At 39.5% G+C, this 27,014-nt stretch overlaps 1 protein-coding gene across 4 annotated transcripts; it reads right to left on the reverse strand.

Moving 5' to 3' along the window:
* Positions 1 to 55: 55 nt before the first annotated feature.
* Positions 56 to 22,114, reverse strand: zcchc2 (zinc finger, CCHC domain containing 2). Of its 4 annotated transcripts, XR_003294718.2 has the most exons (15): positions 21,119 to 22,114; positions 17,991 to 18,111; positions 17,451 to 17,521; positions 16,609 to 16,668; positions 14,869 to 14,963; positions 12,235 to 12,338; positions 8,514 to 8,576; positions 7,189 to 7,249; positions 6,847 to 6,973; positions 6,021 to 6,088; positions 5,691 to 5,758; positions 4,866 to 5,000; positions 3,086 to 4,711; positions 2,192 to 2,361; positions 56 to 1,451 (listed from the first exon to the last, which is right to left on the reverse strand). XR_003294718.2 is itself a non-coding variant. In XM_026291780.2 (14 exons), the coding sequence occupies exons 1-14, from the start codon at positions 21,920 to 21,922 to the stop codon at positions 2,300 to 2,302; spliced, it is 3,426 nt and encodes a 1,141-aa protein (XP_026147565.1). In that variant the 5' UTR covers positions 21,923 to 22,114; the 3' UTR covers positions 56 to 2,299. The 4 variants fall into 4 exon arrangements, 2 of the variants coding, with proteins under 2 accessions (XP_026147565.1, XP_026147564.1); XR_003294719.2 differs by having other exon boundaries at positions 56 to 2,361; positions 2,863 to 4,711; XM_026291780.2 differs by having other exon boundaries at positions 56 to 2,361; positions 4,905 to 5,000.
* Positions 22,115 to 27,014: the final 4,900 nt, after the last annotated feature.

A 27,014-nucleotide genomic window follows, 5' to 3' on the forward strand; every position in this document is an offset into this window, starting at 1 on the left:
ACTAACACTTTAGGGCTCCATATTTTCACATTCACACATACTGACATGCCTCCAGTAATTATTTCACATTTCTCAAAACACCTTTATGAAACTCTCGGATATTAATGAGTTCAATGCTTCGAATCAGATTAGATAGTTCTGCCATTAGTTCAACCATCCTCTTCATTCAATCAACAAGTACAGAAGAAGTCAGTTATTGCCATCCTGCGTACAGGCCTCAATGAACTCTTACACTCTGCTCTCTCATATAGACTTAAAATAACCACAACCAGCTGTTAACTATGAACATTTTTAAGTAGTGACTTGATAAAGTCAAATTCCACTCTCTATTCTGTTGCAGTCTTTCAATCTGCACATCATATGGGAACAAAATGTAAGTTCAGTGTATCAGGTTGACAAGTTGGTCCACCAAATATTTCAAAGCTGGCTCCACACAAAGTTGAACTTTGTGTGCTTATAAAGGCAACAGCTGAACGTTTTGTAGCCAAATGTACTACATTCAAAAAGTGTACAAAAAAAAAATACAAGCTTGACAGTCTAAATCCTCTCTAACAACAATACCAAACTGTTGTACTTGAAGGCAACACTGTGTGCTTCAAACAGGGTGCTTTTTAGATTGTTTACGCCTGTTGATGTCCAGATGACAAGTGGTGTTGCCAATTGCTGCCAAGGCACAATCAGCCATATCTAGTGAATATCTCAGGTATAATATCTTTGTGAAGAGCCATAGTAACAGTCCTGTTTTTCAGGTCCATCAGTTGGAAAAAAGAAAACCAACTCTTTACCATTTTCTAGCATTTAACATCCCGAAAGACACTTGTGGCCACAATTCAGTAAAAATTAGTCTGTCATTAGGGTCATTATCTTGCTACATCCTTAAGGTCAGTGACAGAAAACGACATTAAGCCTGGATGATGTGAATTTACCCAAAGAACATACTAAACTTCAGGGCAGGTATGAGTCATTTTTGACTGGTTTGAAAATATCTTTGGAGAAAAGTTGGCATGGCAGTGGAGTAAAGCCAGGAGGAGTCTTTGAGAATGACCAATCAGAACAGGTATAAAACTTTTTTCCTTTTAAGCACGACTTAACAACACTCTGTAGTTTGAAGCAAACCGAGGCCTTTCTATAATTCTTCTAGTATTAGTAGTTAAAAACCTTGGGTCCTGTCTGAAGTCCAAAGTTTATAAATAGAAGAGCTTCATCTTCAGAAGTGCATGACTCCACCCGACAGATTTTAGTATTTTATATGCAGAGGTGGGAATTTTGACTTTAGATTAAGAATTATTTCTTCACAAGCAATTAACCCCACTGCACTCAGCTGTCAATGCTCTGGATCAAATGGGATGACAGAGAGAGAAGTGGGTAGAGTTCAGTCAATTGGGGTAGAAGGTAGAATGATTCTTCATTTGTGTTGTATTTCTACAACAGACTTCACACTAAAAGGTTAGCTGTAAAAAAAAAAAAAAAAAAAAACTGTTTCACACCTGAAATACTAAAGAGTACCAAAACAGTTAAAATGCTGTTTTGTTATTTTGATAGTTCATAGTCAAAATGAATCATTCGATGAGTTTTGGTTGCGAATTTCTTTTAGTGAACATACATTCTTGTATCACTATACTGCATTTTACCCAACAAAAGCATAAACAAAAAATAAAATTAAGAAAGCAGTAATAACCTTTCCCCAACACAATTATCAAGTGGCAAAAAGGTGGTGTTGTCAGCCTCATTAAATTAAGTCTACATTCAATATCTTTACAGTGAAATTAACGAAAACAACAAACATTTTGCTTAGGTTCTTTGTTTTAGTCTTTGAAAACTGCCGTTCAATTCTGTCAAACAATAAAATCCCAGGGAAACAGTAATAGTGAGGGAAGCACATAAATATGCTGTTTTACAATTAAGTGTACAAGAACCCTTACAAGTCAAGACTACGCTCCACAAATCAAATTTCCCCTTCTTAATAATAAATGGATGAATTAAGTAATAAATTAACTGTTTACAACCTGCAGTGCAAAAATATCAAAAACAGAAACAAAAGGAAGAGACATGACTGATGGTGTCTGTTAAACAGTGAATCATCACCAGGCGAACAAGATTCTCGCAGGTACAAGTACTTAGGCTTTGTCCACTGAGCCCTTGGCAGTTCACTCTCTTTCTGAGGAATTTTCTTTTTTTTTTTTTTTTTTACCTGACGTACTCAGAAGCATCTGTGTGCTGCTCCGGCACAGTGTCTGGGGCTGAACAGAGACCTGTCACTACAGGATCAAGACCAGAGGAACCCTTCATCTCTCTGTACTCAGTCCTCGCTGTCGAGCACTTCTGAAATGTGGGACGCTGCGTACTTTAATTGGAAGCCACCTGCAGTGATAACACCAACAGATAAACAGCCAATGTAGATGCGCTCAAACACACAAAACATAAACAGCCAGCTGAGGAAATTATATTAACATTACTTTAGGGTCAAATGCGGTTCTTGATTGCTGTCAGGCTGTGTCTTGATTAATGAAAGCCAACCACTAAATGTTACAGTTACATTGCTAGTGCTAGAGTTAAATCGGTGGTTTGCATGACAATATTTCAAACTACTACATTTGAACTAGTTCCAAATCTGCAAAGTGATTTTTAATCAGTTTACACTGGCAAAACTCACCATCTACAGGCAACACCTGCATTTACATTATAGGACAGTGCAGACACTGGCACTTACCCAGCCCCATTAGCCTCAGATGTTTGCCATAGAAAAGCTAAGCAAAGTGACTGTGCACTGCTCTTTATTGGTGATGGCAAAGTAAACCACATGTTCAATCACCATCTTGCACATATAAAGATAAAATCTGAAAATATACTTCTAAATCTCACCTTTGCAGCACTTATCTGAAGTGCACTTCCATTTTCAAACCTCATAGTGCTGCTGTTTGGTTCATTTGAATGTTCCAGTGATACAGCTTTCTTCTGACCAAACAGCTGAAGACTTCCTAATGAAAATTAACCCTAACTTATCATATCTGATGACTGTACGGGGTTCTGGGAAAGGAAAACTAAGGGGTCCTGTGTTTCTCCTTTTTCCATGTAGCTGTATTACCTTGTTGTGTAGAGTCTATGGAGGGCTGGTTACAGTTTTGAGCGTAGTGGCCACTCACGCCGCAGTTATAACAGGACACATTGCTGTTCTTCTTATTGACTCCCGGCCCCAGTGTGACAGGAGGCAGAATCCCCAGAGCATTCGGGTACACATGCTGGTAGACACGCTGACAGAACGATGCTGCTGGTGCCATCTGCTGCCGCAGGTTGTAGTTTGCAGCCGCAGCTGCTGCCGCTGCCTGTGAGCCCAGGATTTGAGATGGCACATCCGCATGGCTATGAGAGTGAGTGTGCATGGGGCCGTAGGGGGACGGGTGCACAGGAGGTGGAGTTTTAGGGAAGAAAGTGGGCAGGGTAGCAGCACCGTTGGCCTGGTGCGGAGGCTGGGCCTGGGTGAGGTAGCTGTTACTGCACAGGCTTGTTACATGGAAAAGAGGAGGAGGAAGGCTAAAAACCTGCCGTGCTGCTGCTATTTGGTGAGCAGGGAAGAATAAAGGGGCTTGGCCGCTGGAGGCACTGCTCACACTGTTGTTGCTGACACTGGTTCGACTACCACACTTATTATGACAGCCACAAATCCCACAGCCCAGTGGCTGCTGCTGTGGTTGGTGGTGTTGCTGTGGGGATGTGGACTGCTGGGGGGGCACATGTTGCTGCTGGGATTGCTGAGGAGTAACAGCGCTGGCAGTGTCAAAAGTGGCAGTTCCACAGGAAGCACTGCTGTTGCTGTAGGACGTATAATCACTGTGTGCCGTACTGTGAGTAAGGGCTGGGCTGGGGCTGGGAGCAGGTCCTGGGGTGTGGGTAGGCACAGCTGGAGGAACAACAGCTTGCAAATTTTCAGGAGATGGAGCTGTTCCAGTGGCTGCAGGTGCTGCTACAGTAGGCATGATAGGAGTTGGGACAGGGGGGAGGGTGTAGGGAGAAGGCAGGCCAGATGGTAAGGTTAAGCAAGGATGCTTGGTATGTGAAGCCTCCACGTGTGGATGCGACGAGGCCAGACCTGGACTGACGCTGGTCAGGTCTCGGCAGGGTAGAGACTGCTGAAGAGCAGAGGAGAAGGGTGTGGGTAGAGGAGTCATGACACTGATGGCTCTAACAGGGGCCTGGTTTGAAGTCTGTGAGACAGCAGGTGTAGAATCACTCCCTGAGGCTCCATCAGTGCCACCTTGACTGTGAGGCAGAACTGTTTTGAACCTGGTAACCAGAGGCTGCACAGTAGGACTACCCGGAGGGTGAAGGCCAATTGGCTGAATCCCAAAGGTTGGGAGCATGTCCCTCTTCTCTGGGTCGTCAATAATTCCAGGACCTGGGACAGCCGGAGGCATCATCAATGTCCCAGATGACTTCCCACCAGGAACAATGCTTTGATTGGGAGTGGGGACCAGTGGAAGTGGGCAGTCAGTGGCCCCATTGGGAATCACATAGGGCAGAGAATGCATAAAAGGAAGTGGGGGAAACTCTGCCCTGATCTCTGAGCAAAGAGGCTCCATCTGTGTCTGTTGGTTGCTGGAAGATTGTGGATGAACAGAGGACTCCTCCCCCAGCACAGATAGATCATTCTGGTGTGTGAAAAAGATGTCAGGGCCCAGACCTTTACCGGAGTCATCAGAGTGGCTGTCTGTGTCTAAAAGAAAAACAAGAGCAGGTCAGAACTGATGTTGTCACGTTACACTAAGATCCTCATGACAGAGGACAATAACTGAAGATTATAGACACTAAAGGTGTGTGTTTCATTTAAAGGAAAAAAATAAATAAAAAAACTCAAGTGTAATCTATACATAATCTTTGTGTTTCACGTTTGTTGTTATTGTCCTCACTATCCAGGCTCTCTGGTCCTTGGTGTTGAGGGCTGGATGGAGCGCTGTAGCTTTCTGATGATGTTTCACCAAAGGTATATGGACCAGAACCACCATCTGAAACGACATCTTTTGTTAAACAGAAGAAGAAGAAGAAGCTACCCAGAATAAAACTACAGCATTTGATGCAATGTTGAAGCATGTACCTGTTCAAAATATGATCATTCACAGTAAGTGGAGCTACAGTTGTGCATGTGTGTTGTGTTCAGCAGCACTGAACTGTGTGAAATTACTATAAGTCATTTGATATGTATGTCAAAAAAAGCTGTGGGGGAAAAAAAAAAAACAAATCTTCTTCTTTCAGGTTTTCTGCCTTAATTTGCCAGAAAGTCACAACAATAGACAAACACAATGTGCTTAAGCAAACAATTCTGGATCAGACCTGGATAATGTTCAGGAGGAATTTTTGGCCATTCCTCTTTATAGAACTGCTTCAGCTCAGACACGTTTGAAGGATGTCTGAAGTGTATGTCTGTCATTCCACAGCATCTCTCTATGGGGTAATGTCTGGGCTCTGACTGGACCACTCCATTGTGTTTCAGCTTAAGCACATTGTGTTTTGTCTGTTGCTTTGACTTAGATAAAGACCAAAATACATTTTGTTGCAAATTAATGCAAAAACAACAACAACAAAAAAAACAAACTTAATTCCAAGGGTTCACAAACTTTTTCTAAATACTGGCAGAAGTTCTTGCCTTCTGTTAGTCTATTACAACCAACCATCACAACAGCAACCCAGCTGCTCACCTTTTGACAGAGCTGGTTTTAAATTTCCATTGGTCACAAAGGCAGATCCTTTCCTTTTACTCTTGTCCCTGAAAAGAGGTTGACATGGAAGACAAGAGGACAGAGCAATGTCAGCAGAGTAACAAAAAAACTATGGATACAAATGTAAATAGACTGAGTAAAATTGGCTGTATTGTCAGTGATAACACACTCAGCTTATGGCTTTCGTATGACACACAGGGTCATGATTTTTGTAAAGCAATGAGACATTTTCACTTTCCTCAGCTCCAGGCAAGTTGCAAAGACACTGTAAGACCATCGTAAAATTCTGATAAGCCATTGCAGACCTACCTGTCTGTGGGTAGGACTCTGCTCTTGATTTTAGTGACTGAGTGGCTTCTCTTCTCAGTGTCTTGGTGCTGTAAGAAAATTTCAGAGTAGCTTCAGGTTTCATTCAGAATTCAATTTTCAACAAATTCCTCTGATGATTAGGTGAACCTTGTCACTACCATGGCAATCTGTGACATATTTTTATTTGCTTATTACCTCTGTCTAGTGTGGTGAAAGCTCCAAAGTAGGATTATTACAAAGGTACAACTTTCCACTCACATATATTTAGCGTAGACCTATATCACAATAGTACTAAGAACTCCCATTCACTTAGAAATGAGTAATGCAACCTAATATGCACATGTGTGTTACTGGTGCAGTTCAGATTTGCCATGTTGAAATACAGGCTTTCATGTAACTATATCCGATAATGATTCATTTTTATTAAACTTTCCTGGCTGGGTATGCTGGCTACGGCCATGCTGATGAACTTTGCAGCTAAGTTAATAATTATACCAGCACTGTTAAACCTCTGCTGCTGTAACATGGGGGCAAGGTTTATAATGCAACAGACTGAGCAACCATCTTCCTTCAAAGAAATTAATTTTTTAAATTGTGAGCTGTTGCTTCTTTAACTGGAACTTTAAATGTGTGCCTGCGTTTCTAATCCTGGTGTTTCCTCTTCTTATTTTCAAGAATGTCACTGGAGGAACACCTGCACAGGAGATCTACTGGCTCCGCAACTAACCAGTGATCTGCTATTGTTGTCCAACTTAAAACCAAGGTTGCAGGCTAGAGTTCAAAATGCGAGCTGAAGATGTTGTGTATGATAGCCTTCTACCCTCACCTGTTCAGCCACCTGACTGCTCCTCATTGCACAGCTTTTCTTCCTTCTCTCTGCTGGACCAATGAGGGGGTCTCCAGCTGCACCCCCCCTCCAACTGTCACCCTGGGAAGTTTTGGCACTGGGGAGACTGAGAAAAGAGGAATATAAGCTCTGTCCTTTTACATGTGTTTACATGAGTCATAAAATGTTTCTAAAATGTCGTCCCAGTAAGTCATATCATATCATAGTACCACATGATGCCATGATGTCTAAATTTTCCTTCATGCATCCTGGTATGAACATAAGCAAAAATGTTTGTATGTGTTCTTAATATTTAACTGCTGTGCACGACTGTGTACTCACCCTTGACATTGAGTCTTGGTCCCATGTTTTTTCTTGTGTCCCTGAACATATGACTCTAAATCTTAAAGAGAAATCATTAAAAATCACTTTTCATCACTATTCAAGAAAGAAAATGTCATGTACAATGCTTAAATGATTATCCACTGTGACCTGGAAACAGACCCGCTGGGAATCACTTTGTGATGAACACTGATAAGTTTGAAGGTAACGGATCTGAGCACATTTTAAGATGCAGAAAAAAAAAAAAGGTAATCATATTAGTGCAATTACTGATCTTAATTTTAGCTGTTATTGCTAAATCTTGGTTAAAAACCAAAAGCGCCCAATGAAACCTTTATACAAAACAAGCTACACCACGATGTGCAGCAGTAAAGTGAGATATTATTATATAATATTATACAAAGGACCACATCAGGAAATAAGTATTAAAATCTATAAAATCAAAGATGTCTTCTTTATTTCCTATTTTATCTCATAATAAAAGGAGATGTAAAAAATATATTAAAACATTAAACAGGAAAACAACTCAAATTTAACTGTTTGCTGTTATAGCTGTTCCGCTGTACTTTTATTGTGACAGGGGCACATTTGAAAAAATTCTCATGTCATCAATAAGTATAAAAAAAAAATGTTTACATTTGTCCCCTATATGTTTAAATATAAAGTACAGCTGAACAGCCTTAGACTAGTCCAAAAGATTACATATACAATATAAATTAGGTGTTGTTGGGAGATATATCTAACTACTTTTAATTTGGCAGTGTTATCAGTGTTTGTGCAAAGCTGAGCTGAATGTGGCCTGTGCATATTTAGTCTGAAAATATTCAAAAAGCCAGTTGCTGTAGCTTTGACTAATACATCTACCTAGACACAAACACATATTCACCTAATGTTTCTGGCCTATAAGTGAAAGCCCTATTTGTACCTTATAACATTATTCCAACAGAGCAGATGTAAAAGCATTATCAATTCAGATATGAAGTATAAGTCAGACCATGCGGTGGTTACTGCTGCTCAAGCTGAACTCAGTCCAACACATGATTATACAAATATAGCCCTGAAACATGAGGATTTATAACAGCCTCCGCCTTTCCAGTTGACTTCCAGAAATAAATTTTACCAAGCTATAACTGCAGCCGTGGTTAGCGAACACATATTTGCTTTGTCTGTAAACACAATCAGGGTTCATTCATTGCTTATACATGCTCAAGTGAATTTGTTTTGTTGCCCTCTCCCTGCCACCACTGCTCTTGACAGAAGAAAACACCTGTCATAAGAATATCACAGCGACAAATCATTTCTAAAATCTTTTCAATTTTTCTCACCTTCATCTTGACTGGAAGTATCAGAGCAACCTCCTTGGAAGGCCGTCCCCAGCTGGCAGTTGCCTATAAACAAAAATATGAATTGGTTTATTAAAACAATATATTCAGATAAGAAAAAAACAAATCTTGCTGGAAATTCATTGTGCAGGTTCAGAGTACAGGTCATTGTTTGACATCTACAGGTGTAACAACTTTAGATTACAATACAGTGTTTTAACATCAATGGCTTAGAAACATAGTGAATAATAGTAAGTAATGCTAATTACAGGGTTTCTGTAGGTTTCAGTTAAATATAAGACTATTTAAGATGATTTCTAGACCACTTTAAATGTAATTTTATATATATTTCCTAGACAAAGAAATATACTGGATATAGAAATAAATAAGTTGAGTTTTAATTAGACTATAGGCCTACATACTTTGCAAGTACTTCAATTTATTTATTTTTTGCATGTAAAATCTGCAGCACCTTTGCTTTAAATGTCGCATTAGATCCTAATGAAGTCTGGAGGTCTCTTACTAGTGCTGCAGGAGTTAGTACAGTGTGGGTTGTGCTGGGACCAGGTCTTGCTGACACACCCAATATAATAGAAAACAATGTATGATGTCTGGAGATTTCTGGAGGCTTTTAACAGAGATGTGTATTTTTTGGAATTACCATTACCAAGTCCAATGCTTTTATACTTAAAATCCCTGTTTATTTTTAATTTTGGTGAAGCAAGTTTTAATTTCTTAGTGTCCAACAGACATCAGCTGAGCACTGAATGTGCCATTTTCAATCCATTCATCCCTCATAAAACTCATTTTAGGTTGCTAGAAAGAACAGAAACAAGTATGACACAAGTCATACTAGATTATCTGACACTCCACAACCAATGCTCAGGAAATACCAGTTGACTGTGAAGTACATTTGGCCCAGTGACCAAACTTCATTACTAGACCTCCTGCATTCATCACATGACACACAATAACTCAAAAAAGCTTTTTCTAATAGTGAATCAATGCAAAAGGACTGGCCAACAAACAGTGAATACATTTTCAGAGTGTCACATTTTTATTATCAAAATTTAATCCACAGGGTCCAATATCATTGGGAAGCTCTACTAGAGTCTACTATTTATCTTAGCGGTCAGTAGTGACGCATAATAATTACAGGGTTGCAACAGGTCCTTAAAAAGTCTAAAATCCAATTATTTGATTTTTAGGCCTTAAAAGTCCTAATTACAATTTTTACTAGAGTCAGATAATATTTTTATTTTATCTCCTTCATGTGCCCAGGGAGCCTACTCAAAATCAGCTGGCTTGACCTGGGTTAGTCTCGGCTTGAGCCAAGTGCACTTGGTCTAAAGGCCCCAAAACGAGTGGAACGTCCAGGTATCAGGATCATAAAGAACCTTTCCAGAGTATGCACAACAAACAACTTAGAACAACTCAGAGGAATGAACTTGGCACCATCCTGTGATCCAGTATGCAGTTCTGCTTAATACGTCGATGACCACAACATACTAGCTCAATGAAAAGTTTGCAAATGTTATGGGTTCAAAGATGCTACAAGATCACCACAAACACTTTCCCAAAAATACATAAAATCATGACTGAAGTCATTGCGACATTACAGATGGAAGGTTAATATTAAAATAATAATAAAATAAGATAAACCAAAATTGTAATTAGGACTTTTAAGGCCTAAAAATCAAATAATTGGATTTTAGACTTTTTAAGGACCTTGTAATTATTATCCTTCACTACTGACCGCTAAGATAAATACTTATATATTAAATAAAAAGGTACAGGCTTTGTTGTAGTGAAATAAAAATTACTGTGACAGTATTTGGAGCCCTTTTTCTATACTTTGTAGATTAAATTATAAATCAATAAAATCTACATTTTAAGTATTCAGACCCCAAATTCACTACTTTGTAGATGTCGCATATCAGTTTTAAGCACCATCTGCCATTATAAAAAAGGAAAACGTCGGTGGAGATGAGTGGCATACCACTTCAAAATCGGCATATGGCACTGGAACAGAAGTAGGAGGCCATCAGCTATTTTTCGATCTCAGCACTGCTTTGGATTTGGACAGTTTATCCCAATCTTCCTGGCAGATCCACTCAAGCTCTGTCAGATTGAAATTGAAGTGTCTGTGAGCGATCAGGTTTCTTTACGGCTCTAGGCTTTGGCAGGGCAACTCAAGCACTTTCAGAGCCTTGTCCTGAAGCCACTGCAGTGCTCTCTTGGTTTTATGCTTCAGCCCATTGTCAATTCACATGAACTCTGGAGCAGGATTCCTTTACGGACCTCTCTGTATTTGGCTGCATTCATCCTTCCCTCAGTTCTGATGAATCTCCCTGTCCCTGCAACTGAGAATCACCACCACCGCATGATGTTGCCACCACCGTGCTTCACCATAGGGATGGCGTTAATAGGTGATGCCCGGTGTTTACTACACAATGCTTGGAGATCTGCCCAATGAATTCAATTTTTGCTTCATCAGACCAGCGAATCTTTTTCCTCCTGTTCTCAGAGTCCTTTAAATGCTGCTTGACAAACTTCAAGTAAGCTGTTGTATGTCTTTTAATGAGTATTTTCCATCTTGCATCTAGTCCTGATTGATAAGAGTACTTCTTATATTGCCGCCTTACCAGCAGAATCTCTGCTAGAGTGGGTTCTTTGCCACCTCCCCCGACCAAAGACGTTCTTACCTGGTCACTCAGTTTGGCTGGACAGCCAACTCTATGAAACTTCTCTTATGTCACAATTGGAGTCACTGTGCTTCTGGATACACTGAAATTATTTTATATACACCCAAGCAAAATTTTATCATAGAGGTCTACAGAATGCGTCTTTCAAAACTATATACAGTCAAGTGTAGTTCATCACAGGTGGATTTGAGTCAAGCTGTAGTTACAGCTAAAGTAAATGCACTTGAGTTCAGTTCTTTTTATGATTTTCAGTGAATCTGAAAGTTACTAAGTGTAGATTGGTGGGTGAAAATGTCAGGTTTATCCATCAAAGTTAAGTCTATAACACAAAGTGCAGTTTTTTGTGGCACTGGGCAGGTACAGCCTATGCCACCTAGGTGGAGAAGCCTTCTGGATATTTACAGTACTGTAAATATCTGTGTCTTTTGTCTCCCAAATACCTTAGTGATGACTTGATTTAATTCATTCAATTATTTTAATGAGGTCAAGGCTGGTTCATTTGTTGCTTTTCTATTTTTGGGACTGTCACTGTGGGACTTTGTGATGTTTTTCTATTATTGCACCGTATCTTATGGAGTAGTTGGCTGCCTATATAAGAGCTATCTGACGTGTGGCGTTTGTACAATTTATGCATTTACCGAACTATTTACTTAATCTTCACGAGGTATGAAATTGTAAATTTCTTAAACATTTTGATACTTTACTTACAGCAGTTGACTGGAGTTTTTCTTTACTACATCACCAAATGAAAATGATTTCCTTCCATATATATTGAACTTTGATTGAGCTGAGAAAGTATGTCTACATTTACAGTTTTAGATGCTTCCTGTTCTGTCCAGGTTTCACCACAGGTCCACAGAACAGCTCAAATGTTACCCATCCCAAGAGCTGCTTATAAGCTAAAATGTGCTAAAGCATTCATGACACTTAAAATATAAGGAAAAGGAGCAGGTTTTAAAGGGAAAACATTTCTTGTGATCTGAACTTCATGGACAATCACTTCTTAGTCTGACACTCACATGTGCAACAAGTAGGTTTAGCAGAGTAACTGGAGTCACAACTGAAGAAGCTGCAGACCTTTCTGGCCTGTCTGAAGGCTGGAGGAGCAGACAGGAACTTTTCCCTAAAGGAGGGCAGAAGGGAAGAGGCACAGAATAAGGAAAATCGGGCTGGTTGTGATTTCTTTTCTCTCACACAGCAAATACAGGTAGAATAAGCCGGTTTAATTCCCATATACACCCACTAATATATTTCCACCCAAACACTTAACTTATATCTTCTTAAAAGCAAAGCAAGGGTTAGTTTATTTTGGACCTGACTGGAATCTGTATGTCTGAGACACACTGTATTGTAATTTGAAGTGTAAAAGGAAAATGTTCAGTTACGTTTATAGTATATTTATTTTTGTGAAGGAAGGAATCCTGTGAAAATCACTTCAAAAACCACATTTTCAACCTCACAGCAAACAGCAGCACATTTTTTCATAGCACTGAGCTTTGTCTGACTAATCAAACCACAACATACTATTCCTGAACATATAAATCATTCATTTTGACAACACATTTTTAAACTAAATATGCAGCTCTCTTACAATGCCATTATATAGTGGTTATACATATTGTAGTTAAAACCATAAATCAAAAGGTTTTCCACTGACACAAATAAAGCCAGGACTGAGAAAAGATAAAGTGACTTTCAGATGCAGGCAGCTAAGATGACTGCAATACTGAACCAGGCTGATGATAAGTTTGGGTTCATGGAGACATACTTCATTTCTAGTTTCACTTCAAGCTAAATGAAACTGAATGAGTGTGTGTGTGTGTGTGTGTGTGTGTACAATCTGTGTATCAGAAGAGGGCGTAGCTGGCTCTGAAAATAGGTCTTACCTCGTCTCAGCGGCTGCCTACCCATTCAACCATGACATGCACATAAAATAGTCCCTTGTCTAACATCTGAGGAGTGTATACATTGGGAGCTGCAAAAGCTGGAAAACAAATTGTGTGTAACATTTGGTCCTGTTTGGAAACCATATAATCTGCAGTGAATCTGTATAGATGACAGATTTTCTAACTGTACATTGGGCATCCCCAGGGGGGCTCAGGTAAGTGGACATGCAGCAGGAGAGACATGAGGCAAAAAGTACAGCATGTGATGAAAGGGACAAGGGCAAGTGTTCTCAATACAGCTGGAAGTCAGTTATTTTAGTTTGCCCCGCTTATCTGGCCCACTTAAAACACTCTACTGTGACTATAACATGCAGCTTGTTGAGAAAATTAAGACACTTAGATACAGTAAAACCTTCAATTTGCATCACAAATTGCTCTTCTCTTCTGTATCATAATTTTTCACTTTTGTTTTTTCCATTTCAAACTTTCCAATGATATTATTTCAACTGCTGTCCATGATGAATAAATGTTTTCATGTATCAAAGTAATTGTGCAAATCCATGGATAAAGTAAAATCAGTCAATGAAAATATACATAACTGATAAACACTATGTATAAACAGCCTTACATCCACATAAAGGCTCATACCTAACTACTTACTTTGTGCACTTTCCTTTGATGGGTTACTATTTTTAATTAAGATGCCATCTTTCAAATGAACGCAGCTTCATTGTTTGTCCCATGACAACTCCTGAAGTATTTAGAGTCTGTCTCGCAGCTTCAACCCAAGGTAAATTTCAAGTCCAGCAGTAGAGATCTCTTTCATTTATGTCTCCTCTTCCTGGCTCCATTAAAAAACAAGCTGGCAATAATTTAAAAAGGTCCCACAAAAATACTCCAAGTAAACTCCCTTGCTTTATAACCGACTATGTGAATTTTCCCACAGCTGCAGAGTGTAAATAATGGGATGGCACTGAAGTTTGGTGGTATTTATAGGCAAAAAAACTGTTGATATTAGTGTTAGTACTTTTTGAAGAAGTATTTTCCCCTTCTGTTATTCCAAAAGCAGTACAATGAACTTTTACCCATTGACCTTCCTCACAGATTTCCCTAGAGAGCTAAGCAAAGCAGAGGTGGAAAATGCTCTGGACAACAACTAAGAGGAGATAGACGTTTGCATGACCATTGTTTCTAAAGTGGGATATGGGTTTTGGAGGGTTTGTCTATATGGCATCAACATCCTCAACTGCGTTCTGTAGTTGTTCTTTACATGCTGATATTTCTGCAAGTCCATGAAGTTATGTTTAAAGGCCAGAAAGGGTGTCTCCACTTAACTTCCTGTAACATGTAGAATTATCCCCTTTTTGAATATTTGCAGATCAGTCAAAGCATGGGATACATTTGTACTGTGTGCAGGAGGCCATTAAAGTGGAACAGTAAGTTTTTCTTTGTAACTGTCAAGTGGTATTATATGCTGTGAATACCAATCAGCGTAGAATCCAAAAGGTCTCTCATGTGTAGCTGACAAAAGTGAAATTTAATCTGTTTTAACTCATTCTAGCCATGAAAACACATGGGGATAGATGTAGACTCAGAAAAATAAACCAATGTTGTTACAGTCATTTTGAAAATATTCAAATACTAAAAACAATAAACAATAATATTGACAAGTAAAAGAATATTACTGTGCTACAATAAATGAATAAATCAATCAATCATGCAATATTCCTATCTGACACACCAAATATGGGTTGTAATGTAATGTACCTGAGGTTCCTCTCTACTCTCTCGTATTGGCCTTCCTGGTTGAGAAGCCTCAGGACACTCTTGTCAAAAGGCTCAGTACACTGATCCTTAGGAAGCTGTACAAAGAATAAGGGAAGGTAAACAGGCAAAATACATAGAACAAACACATAAAGCTGTAGTCATCTGTCAACTGTAATTAAATAAGTTAGATCTAAAGTTATTCTCAACACTAATATTTTTAAAAAGTGTATCAATAAAGGGTATTCACATAGGTCACTGTACTGCAGAGAGAAAATACACCTGAGAACGGCTTGAGAATTAGTTCATGTAATTCAATTCTGACTTCAACTGTAATTTTTTTACTAAATCTTCTCCTCCTTATCTTCACTGCCTAAATACAGTATTTCAAAAGCTGATATCACCGTCTGAGTCAGCATGCATAATGCCAGGACCCTGAAATACAAGCAGCTAAATGGAATTCAACTGTTCAACTTTTACCACTTTCACTTGACTGTTATTGCTATGACTGACTACTATCACACTCTGGCATTGTCCATGGTGCTGACATAGTAATTACAAGAATCCCCACACATAACATACAGTACTGTGCAGAAGTTTTAGGTACTTGTTTTAGACTCTTATCACACAACACCATCAGGGGTCTGATTGATCCCCCATCAGCGGTCTGATTGATCCCCCATCAGGGGTCTGATTGATCCCCCATCAGGGGTCTGATTGATCCCCCATCAGGGGTCTGACTGATCCCAGGTTCACTGTGCAGCCCACTGTGGAGGACAACAAGTCCATAAAGAACCCACTAGGGTTGATGAACAATTTTCAGAAGCAAAACAAGGACAAGCAGTCCTGCAGCAGATGGTCTGACCCCCACAGAGCCCAGATCTGGGCAGTGTGGAGTCAGTCTGGGATCATATGAAGAGAAAGAAACTCTGGGACAGCCTGAATCTACAGAAGAACTGCAGCAGCTTCTCCAAGGTGCTGCAAAGTACCAGGAGAAACTGTGTGTAGGTCAAAGCAGAGAGAACTGCTGCTGGTTTAAGGGCAGAGCTGCAGATACTGATTAGATTTAGGTTTGGTTCCCTTTGCTGCATTTGGTAACAAGTTACTTTATAAACGAAAACACAATTTATGTCATTTATATCAAAAGCATCCCCTGTGTATTTTTAGTGCCTTTAACCAAGAGGGAAATGCTACAAGTTTACAAACTCATCAAATAATTTAGACCAGAGCTGATAAAGTGTAAAAACCCTTAGATACAACAGTTTTGCCTGCATCAAAAAATACGTTTTATAGTTTATATGCAAATTTTTTTTTTCATGAAATCACTTTGTTTCTTTGTGTTTATTAACCAACAGAGCATGGATGCTGATAACAGCAACATAAACCCTAAATTCATTTATACTGTGTTCATTTCAACCACATTTATAAGCAGCCAAGTAAAAAAAAAAAAAAAAAAAGAAAAAAAAGAAGAGGAAGCATAGACTTTTTATTAAGCATAAGCAAAAGTTGGTTATGAACCACTACAAATACATAACACATCAAAAGTACCCAGTTCCTGTTTATCTGGTCTGACTGTGGTCTGACTGGAGTAATGAATGAACACTCCTAAGTTGTAATAAGAGGTGTTTTCCCTATTCTTGCTATTATATGTTGACACTGTGAGACAGCCTGGACCCATAACATTTCTTAGTCACGCCACTGGCTGGGTGACAGCTCATTTATATCTTTAACAACACTGGGTACCTTAAGAAGGAAGTTCTCCAGTTCCAGATGGGTTTTGGTCACACTGCTTGACCACTTCACCTGAAAACACAGCAGAGGAAAATCTTCGTCATTACTTGGAATACAAGGAGAAATGTGAGAACAGCAAAGACATGCCACGATCTCAACATCTAAGTGTCATTTCAGGCTTACGTAAACAAGAGGCAGACAGCCTAAATCCAACCAATCTGACAAGTATCTCAAAAAACTGTGTCCAAGTGTAGCAAAGGAAAACTAGTGTTGTTTTGAAGGCAAAGGTGTGATCACACTAAATTCTGACTTAATTTAGGTTTTTTTTCTGTTTACAGGTCTTTCTTACAGTACTGCACAGTACAGTATTACCTGCCTGTAGTAGATAAGGGGTAATATAATCAGCTGTAGATCATCACGTGTTATTACAGTGCATTTTGTTCAGTGTTGTATTACAAAAACAGCAAACTATGATTAAACATACAACAACCGTGGTGATGCATTACTATCATAACACCACATCAGTTTATATATACACACAAGGCAAGCTATAATGTCTTGCATGGTTATGCTTGGTTATGCTTTAGTAAAGATGTCTAAACTGGGCTGTTTTTTTTTAGTACTTGTCTGTGGGGCTTCCAGTAAGTACATTACTTTTTAAATGAGAAATAATAAATATTTAACATTCCCAGGTAGAATTGTTTAATCATTTTGCAATCCAGGTTATAATCCCAATTTGGAAAAAAGTATATTTTACATTGTCTCTCTTACATAAGCTTTTAGTAGATTTTTCTCTCTCTTCTATTTTGAAGCAGAGCAGTGTGTGTTTGTTTGTCTCTGGTGACCTTACCTACCTCAAAGTTGTATTCCTTGTCTGCTCTTGTCCGTGATATGCCCTTGAGCACAATTCCCTCTATATGCATCACTGCAACAACAAAGACCAGTTATAAACTTTTATAATTCAAATGTTTTAGGCTAATTTCCTGGGCTGTTATAGGACCTGCTATAAATCAATCATTACTTTCTACTCTATGTGTGCAGACAATTTACATTTGTAAACAATTTGTTTACAATTTAACATTATAATGTTATCAGAAACACTACTGTTACTGTAAAAACTCAACATAAAATAACACAAACACATTACAAATGCAAATACAGAAAAAAAATAACACATTTCCAGTAATGATAAATGTCTCTGCTTTCTGAAGGTAAAAATTTATGTTGGCACATATTTGTCCCTCCCATTATTATTAAGATGACCATGGCAGAATAAATCGAGCATGCTGATAAAACCTGGCTACATCCAAATCAAAATGTTGCCCAATTTCCGTTGTACCTGCATTACGTAAATGGTAAATATTATGTACATGAGATGTGCTGCTTCTATTTACCTTTTCTTGGTTTTACCCAGTGATTGGAGCTCTGACTCTGGCAAGTAGGATGGGAGGTTGCACACTCTCGCAAACCCATCGCTGTGGAAGGTAGGTAGTCTGCCTTTTGACCTGGTAGCTCCTGGAAACCAAAAATACACAACATTAGTTAGTTTCGACCACTGGTAGAAAATAGTACATTTATTTAAGTACTGCGCTTAAGCTGTGAGGCTATACAGTTTCAAATTTATGGCACTGCATGTATTTAACGTGAAATCACACACCCTCAGAGTGGATCATATCCTCTCTACTCCCTGCACTGCTTGGTATGAGTAACAGCAGCCACACTGACTTGTCAGTAGAGACTAAAACCTCATCGCTCATGAGCTGCATGTTATTTTGTGGACTAATTATTGTGTGTAGACTTAAGTCTCAGAGCAGTGACTGTCATGGACCGACTGAGAATGAATACTTTTATAATGTAAACATATCTCATAAAATAAGTAAAAATTTGTTCGAACAGGATGATTGGGAACAACTGAGGCCGAGTCGATATTTGCCCAAACATTTATGGTTTAGTTAGTTTTGTCATAAAACAGTGACTAGAACTGAATAATCCAAAGTAAAGCCTCTGACAAATTTCAATCCAATAGAAAAATGTATAATTATATCAACACAAATCCACTGTAAATGTTGACTAGCTTTAGACAGTGAACAGCACTGCAGTATAGCCTACATCACCCCTGTAAGCACAGCCTGTGGGATTTAGAAAAGGTAACTAAAACAAACAGTTAAAAAACACAGACATTACAAAAGCAAAACGAAACATCAGTTACCACTGTTTGTTTCTAAACCTCCTCTCGCTCACTGTTTCTCTTTCCCTTTCTTCTACCGCATTTGACAGTGCTACAGTCCAGAGACAGTACAAGCTTCTATAATTGGTTGTGATTTTATTAAGAGCAGTGTATCTTCACCAGGCCAGGCCTTGACTTACAACAAAGTTAACCTTGTGGATTAATCTAGAACAGAGACAGGCAGAGGCTGTTTTTAGGTACCCTACAGTGTTAAAAAAAAAAGTACTGCAACTGGTGATGGTTGCACTTCTACAACATAAAGAAACTACTGCGTGGGGTCACACAGATAAACTACCTCTGAGCACCCCTGACGTGTGGATTGAGAAGTAAAAAGTGAGATTAATTTACACTGATGAATTTAAAGGGGTGAGGTGTTTTTTTTTCATGTGCTGATGGGGTGCTGTGACACCAAAGATTCAGAACACTTTTCCATTGCTAACATGATTTCAGATGAGGAAAGTGATTTTTTTTCATTAGTAAGTGTAAGTACATTTCACAACTGATGAAACAATCAACAAGACACTATTACCCACTTGGTTAAAATTATTTTTGGCCTGTCTGTGGTCAGAGACCTCAGTGATTCAGTAAACTCCTGTTAACTGATCTAATCTGATTTAATCCAGGGGAATCATATCATCTGATGTAAAATATAGTATTCATAAATATGTTGTCATTAGTTTGTATAGTCGCCAGAAAATACCCTTTAAATCTACATACAAGTAAACTAGTGTACTGAAAAGTAAAGAAAGCAGCTGAACCTGTTTTAGAAGCTTCTCAAAGTATAACTCATTTTCTCCAGTGTGACATAACTGAAAATATTTTTTTTTAACTCACAAAACATAACAGGACTTTGTCAGAGACGCCCAAATAAATACAATCAAGCATCCAGCAAGTAAATGGAGAAAGGTAACATCATCTAGATATGCAGCGTTGGTGAAGTGACCTCAAATACTGCTGTTGACTGTCATTAATATCCCAGAATGTTTTTTCCCCAGATTGATAACATGTGTTGCAGTTTGGGGTTCATGTTCAGTTAAAGTGAAACCCTGTAGTCTGTCAAACACCTGCCAGACTTACAGTACAGACCAGCTAGGAAAGGCAATCTGGAGCTGCAGTCTGGTAGATAATATTCCACAGCTGATATTCCACCAATTCTGTTTCAGTAGCATATGCCAGTTCACTTGTGGCACTCACTTGTACCAACATATACCACTGACCTATTGGTATGCCACTGTGGTTTAATATTAATCTACAGAAGATGGTCACATCACCAGATAATTAAGAAGACGGTTAAAAACAACAAATGTGGAAACACATGAAACCACAAGAACAATACCAAGAGTGTGCTGACCATATTTTGTTTTTTGTACTATATTTCAGTAAAGACAGGCTAGATCAAAATATTTGTGCCTGAGTAAAAATAGTGCTGCCATTTTTAAAATATTAATATGAAAACTGATCAGAACAGCAAAAGAGAAAGTGATTCTCATGAAAATTTCATCTTTTTTCATTAAATTGTGAAAACTATCTAATTTGTCTTTAGGTTAGTGCTTAAGTAAACATCCATCCATCATCTATACCCCCTTAGTCCTAACCAGGGTCACAGGGATCTGCTGGAGCCTATCCCAGCTCTCTTTAGGTGAAAGGCAGGGGTACACCCTGGACAGGTCACCAGTCCATCACAGGGCCACATAGAGACAAACAACCTCACACACTCACACTCACTCCTATGGGCAATTTAGAGTCACCAATCAACCTGACATACAGGTTTTTGGACTGTGGGAGGAAACCAGAGTACCTGGAGAAAACCCACACAAGCACAGGGAGAACATGCAAACTCCACACAGAAAGGCCCCTGCTGGGTTTCAAACCAGGAACCTTCTTGCTGTGAGGCAACAAGGCTAACCACTAATCCCTCCTTGCATTAATTTAACCACTAAAACTTGGAAAACGGGTTAAAAATATTTGTACTTGTGCTACAGACGAAAGATTTCTCTTGCAGGTGTTTGCATGAGTCTCCTGGCAGTCTGCAAATATTATCACAACCACCCTTTCTGGGTTTTTTCCAAACACCAGGGGCAGACTTGGACTAGACAAGTCTCTAAGCTGCAGGTTAGCTAACGTTACTATCGTTAACATTATCTCTCATAAAGCTTGACTTTAGCTGTGTTTCATTTTATTTGTACCATCTGCCAAATATGTTGGAGGCTTAGACCCTCCAGGTTTTCAACAAACCTGGAGTTAGCTTAGCGTTTAATGGTGGAAGTGTTGGTTTGCTGTTGGTCGTTAAGTTACCGTCGTCTGGGCGTTTGTTTTAATCCGACTGTGACGAGCCTCCTCCTCCATGAACATCTCTATTTTGTCGAGCTGCTCTCGGATCGTCTCTCGTTGGTAGAAACGGAAAGCTGGGTGTAGGGAGGCCATGGTGAAAAGCAGCGCCAACTGCTCCAGAGGTCCCGCCGGGGTTTCGTTAGTGGAGGAGCCGCAGGTCTGCTCCGACCGCCCGCACACATCCCCGTCCTGGCACGACGGATCGAGCGGGTGGTGGTGGTGAGGATCCCTGGATGGAGGAGGGGAGTAGTCGTCGTCTTTGCAGAACAAGGCCGGGTCCACATGGCTCAGTATCCGAAAGATTATTCCAGCACATTCCCTGCTGTAAGACCCGAGAAGGGACAGACAGACTATGAGTTTGGACCGAACCACCGGGTCCATCACGTCCGTCAAAACGCCCAAATCACTCGGACTATTAGCCCTGAACTCGAAGTCCCGTAAAACATGGTAATCTTTCCTAGCCAGATCCTCTAAGTAAGACCCCAAAAAGCGGAGCTCCAGGGCTTGGCACATATGTAGGAGCCCGCACATGAACTCGATCCGCTGAGCGGGGTTCAGATGTAGGCCGAACCACTCAAAAACAGCTTCCTTGTCCAGCTGCGAGGGATACATGTGGGACCGGGGCGAGTCCTCCAGTCTGTCAGACACCGAGAAGGGGGGCACGACCCTGGGTATGTGCTGGGACTCCGACTGGTCTAAACAATCGTCCTCGGCCGTTTTCTTTGCTCCTTCCTCGCCCGCTTTCATCGTCAGCTTGACTTCTACCATTATCCGGGCAACGAGACAGGCCTTAAAGTGCGGATACCGGACCGATATACATGATCGATAACTTATAGTGTTACTGCTTTGAAAGGCTGAGAAGTGTTTCTAATAAATAATCATCCGACGCCGAGACAGAACCGCATCCATTAGCCTACGTCTTTCTTCTTCTTCTTCTTCGTCTGCTTGGTCTTCTTCTGCTTCTTCTTCTTCTTTGTTGTTGTTTTACATTACTGTCATTACTGCATTACTGCCACCTAATGTCTACAGGCTGTTTTACACCACCGTCCTATTCCATAGTCCATCCATCTATACCCACTTAGTCCTAACCAGGATCACAGGAATCTGCTGGAGCCTATCCCAGCTCTCTTCACTCACACTCACTCCTATGGGCAATTTAGAGTCATCAAGGTTATATATATTTTAGGGAACTCAACTCCAACCTCTACAGACTATTTCCTAGTTCCCTGTTAGTGTCTGAGACATTAAATTAAATTACCTTCTCCTCTCAGTGAAGATGCCATCAATACTTTCAGCCTCACTGTCATTTTGGGCTTTCAACTGAAGCAAGTGAGGAAGGAAACCTTATTGCTGTGAGGCAACAGTGCCAACCACTATTCACCGTGCCACCCCGTATTCTATATTATTATTACTATTATTAGCCTAGTCCTCCTCTAATCAAATAACACACCTTCCTCTCTGACTCTGCCCAAACTTCAGGCAGAGTTTTTAGCGCTTTGCTGCAACTCTTGATGCAATTAGGCTATAAAATAAAACTAATGAGGCTAAAGGCTACTACTTTTGTTTTTTATTTTAATGATCCAACTCCTCACCTGTCAGACTTGCACTGATGAAAGAAAGACCAGACACAGACTTGCTCCTTTCTTTTTCTGTATTTAAACATCAAAGTCAAATGTTTTGGCTTATGATTTCATCAGGGGCCATACAGGAGTAGGCTAATAAATACTCTAAATAAAAAAAATACTCTAGTTTTTCGTTAAATACATGGGGCGATGATATGTTCAATGTAGAACTGCAAACTCCTTCTCATTTCAAAAGCAGTAGATAGACAACAGACTGATATAGGCCATTTTGTTCTCTAGTTGCTTTGCGAATTTGCACAATTTGCAAAAACAACTTTGTAAAGTTTGTGTGTGTCTGTGTGTGTGTTAGCCTAATAATAATAATAATAATATAATATTTATCTTCCAGTCCAGCTGATGTTAGTTTTATGTACTTTTAACAATCAGGTGAACTTGAAGCAGGCAGGGGAACTGTGGAGGTAGAAATCAGATCAGGTAATCATTGCTCTATTTCACATTTTTGTTTACTGCACACAGACACACATATAACAGACAAATATTATTAGGAAAACCTCAGAAAGTGAGCATTTCACATAAACTATTACAATTAGTAAAAAATGTGTAAAAATGACTTCATCCTGTGTATTTTATTAATTTAATATGTCCATTTGACACTAAATTCCCAGTGTGTTTTTTATTGTCAGTCTACCTCTGTCTCAATCTGCAAAAAAACTCTACCTAAAGTTATCAAATCAGTACAATAACTCCCTCACAATGGTTTTAAGTTTGAAGTACCAGAAAACTGAAACAGTCAAGAAAACTAGCCTGCCTTAAAACTGAACTAAAGTGCAGCATTTATTTGTTTTCGCTACATTTAACCTTTTGTCTTTTGTTATGGATTTGTCATGTTATGTTTTGCTTTGTTTTTGCAAAGACTTGGCTATAACTGGTCTTTAATTTAGTCAATACTGCCCTCTAGAGAAAAAAGGTGACAATTACAAATATCAGAAACAACGATGAGATGCATATCTGCTGTAACAGTTTCACTACACTGCTGCCACAGTTTATGAGATGATGACTATTGAATATGGCTTCATGCTTTTGGAGTTGCTTAGTTACAGGTTTAAGGTGACAACCTCTAAGTTGTAAACCTGATGCTGTAACTTATAGAATAAAGCTGTTTCTTTATAAAGCAGAAAATGACGCGAAATCCTCTAAAACTCTATACTCTGTCTGTATTTTTTCTAAAATTTATGTTGAATTGTTGATATTTAGTAAATGGTAGCTGGTATAATAAACACTTGCACTTCACACAGTGGTCAGTTCACACAAACTAATATCACACAGTGTGTGTGTATGTGTAAATTCATGTTGGAGCCACATCAGTCTCTGTAGTGCTAGTCTGTGGTGAAGCTAGCCACGGTTTACAAAGGCTGCCCTGACACTCCCACCACTCCCTGTGCCAACCAGAGGGAAGACTGTCACTGACAAAACAGGACTTCACTCTTCATTTTCTCTTCTAGCTCCTGTCTTATTGCAGCTGAAAGAGAAAGGTAAGGCTCTGTCATCATTTTTAATTACTACATGTGCTGTTATGTGGAATGATTTTATGAAGGGTAAACCTGCGTAGTAAAGGTGCTTGATGTTTCTGTTGAGGCTGAGATCTCTTTTTGTTGAGTGTACTTTTTATTTATTAATGTCAAAGCTGAAGACATGGACAAAGTGTTATAAACCATCAAGTAGTTAATGAGTTAATATATAAGCTCTGTTCATTTTGGTGTTTGTTACAGTATGGTGTCTATGCGTCCATGTATCATCAATATTTTTTAGTAGTTCTTTTCAAACTTGATGTTACCATAGGCTTGGTTTGGCCACAAGTGACCGGCCATCAGGACAATGAGAAGACAAGCTAAATATACAGTATAGCTGCATACAGCGTCTGTGATTATGGGTCAGCAAGGTCCTCTGCTTTGGTGCGAGGCGCCAGTCTCTCTCTCTCTCTCTATTTCTTGTTATTTCAGAGTTGTGATTCAATTCATTTCAATTACATTTTATTTGTATAGCGCCAAATCACAATATAATCATCTCAAGGTACTTTACAAAAAACCCAACAAATCCCTTATGAGCAAGCACTTGGCGACAGTGGAGAGGAAAAACTCCCTTTAATGGAAATAAAAACCTCCAGCAGAACCAGGCTCAGTTTGGGCGGCCATCTGCCTCGACCAGTTGGGGTGAGTGGATAGAGCAGAGAGAAATGATGAGTATGTAGCTTGAGAAAACTTTGTCTTCCATCGCTAATTACTCTGTCTTTGGTACAGCCATTAGCTAATAGTTGCAATATTAACTAATATGAGAAAAGTCTAAATAGATTCTTTGTCACTAACTGAGCAAAAAATACACTGTAAACCATCTTTTTAAAGTGTGCCATTAATATAAAGTCTGTTATTCACTACACTGACAAAATAATATCCTGCCAGACCCTACAGCTCATAATTTAATTGCAGTGACCAAATAAAATTAACAGCCGTCTCAGTCAGAGACGTAATAGATATATTAGGGATATATGACTGCACTGGAATTTATGTTGTAAATCAAGTAAAGATCCTGAGCAATCCCAACAACATCTGTACACAAGGGATGATCTGTGATGCTGAAGCCCATGGAGGTGGTTGATGTGGTTTGCATAATGCACTTCTGGTTTGCCAAATATGGAGTGTGGTTTGGAGAAATTTAGACTTAGTGCCCCCCTATCCATACCATGTCTGTAATGACCAATGTGCTTTAAAATGAAAGAGTGAGGCATTGAGAAGGACATACATAGATGTTCTAAAGGAGAAACAGTGTATGTGTGTGTGTTTTTGTCTTTTTGAGGGTGCCATTTTTAGAAGTAGTGAAACATGAAACATTATCCAGTGGAAGCCTTTTGACTTTTTGCCATTTTTGTTTTGAAAAATTTCTCTACCTGGAGTTTTCTTTTAATAACATTGTGCGCATTACATTAAAAAAAAACTCACATATTTTCTTGCTTTCTATCAATGCTCCACAGACACAGCTGCCTTTTCAAAAACACACACAACTACACAGTATCTGATGGGAAGCTGCAGTGTTAGGAGCTGCGGTAAAGTCTGGTCTCCCTCCATTCATTCAGGGGCTATAAACTAATTAGCTTTTTTAGAGCTGTGCATGTTCTTTTTTAGTTTAACAAATCACAAATAATTGTGTTAAAAACTTCTAATAATGATTTAATCTGATTTTCATATTGGCAGAACTAAACCTTCATTGTTTATCAATGCCTTTCAGAAGTGTTACAAATCAGTCATGTATCAGTCACGTCGTATCAGGTCCCTTCCTCTTGCTCCCTGTGTATTTTTTGGAGGTTTTTGTGTTTCACCCTTGCCTGTCCTTATCCCCTGTGTTTCTGTCTATTTCATCTCTCTGGGTCTGTCTGTGTTTGTGTCCACACCTGTTTCCAACACAAACCTTGACAATACGAACCAACCAACAAGTAGACCCAACAAGCATACTTTGCTCCCCTCTCCCATTTCCCTAGTTTTTTTCTGAGCTGCCATCTTCCAGACTGCTAGGCCCTACCCCATGATTCAGCAGCTTAGTCCAGGCCTCAGCCTGGTTCCCTCAGTCACTGGCCCTTAATCTGCCATGGACCCAGCAGCTAGAGTGAGAGCTACAGGTCTTTTGGTCAGACTCATTATCAAAATCATCACGAACCTGATCCAAAGAATAGCTGCTTGCTCTCAAATAGGGAAGCTATGTTAGGACCAGCCCTGGCTGACACAGAGGCAGCAACCACAGCAGAGATTCATGCTGGATTCATGGAGCTGCAGCCCACAGGAACCCCTGTGAACTGTATGCTTTAGTACATTTAGGACAGTGAACTGATACAAGGAACGGACAAGAAAAGATAATGTTTAGCTGCATTGGCTGTGAGGACTGTGTCTGTGGTTAAGGAGAGGATTAATTACATCAGTCTGCATGGTTTCCCCTGCAGGTTGCTTTTACAAAACTAGTATTTCTTGCCACAAATGAATTGCAGTTTTTGGTCTGACAGCACCTTACCATGACAACCTAAAGAGGGTCAGACAGATGTCAATCAAACAATGTACATGTCCACACAGTCCTCAGAAGAGACATTAAACCCAGTGGAGGCACATACTGTCAGTCCACATGGGCCCATGTCTCTTGTGGGGCACACAGTCAATGTTTATCCCTTGTCCTCCATTTTAAGCCCTGGCCCATTTGTTATTATATACTTGCCAAAGTGGCTACGTTATATATATTTT

Source organism: Mastacembelus armatus, chromosome 20 (assembly GCF_900324485.2).
Source record: "Mastacembelus armatus chromosome 20, fMasArm1.2, whole genome shotgun sequence".
NCBI classification, from domain to species: Eukaryota; Metazoa; Chordata; class Actinopteri; order Synbranchiformes; family Mastacembelidae; genus Mastacembelus; species Mastacembelus armatus.

Bases quoted from the DNA above. Each gene is read 5' to 3' on its own strand.
- zcchc2 (XM_026291779.2), bottom strand. From the start codon at position 21,922: ATGGTAGAAGTCAAGCTGACGATGAAAGCGGGCGAGGAAGGAGCAAAG. The intron at 7,250-8,513 runs GTGAGAAAAATT...TTTCTCTTTAAG, and splicing joins TACTTCCAGTCAAGATGAAG to ATTTAGAGTCATATGTTCAG. The intron at 5,001-5,690 runs GTGAGCAGCTGG...ATGTCGTTTCAG, and splicing joins AAAACCAGCTCTGTCAAAAG to ATGGTGGTTCTGGTCCATAT.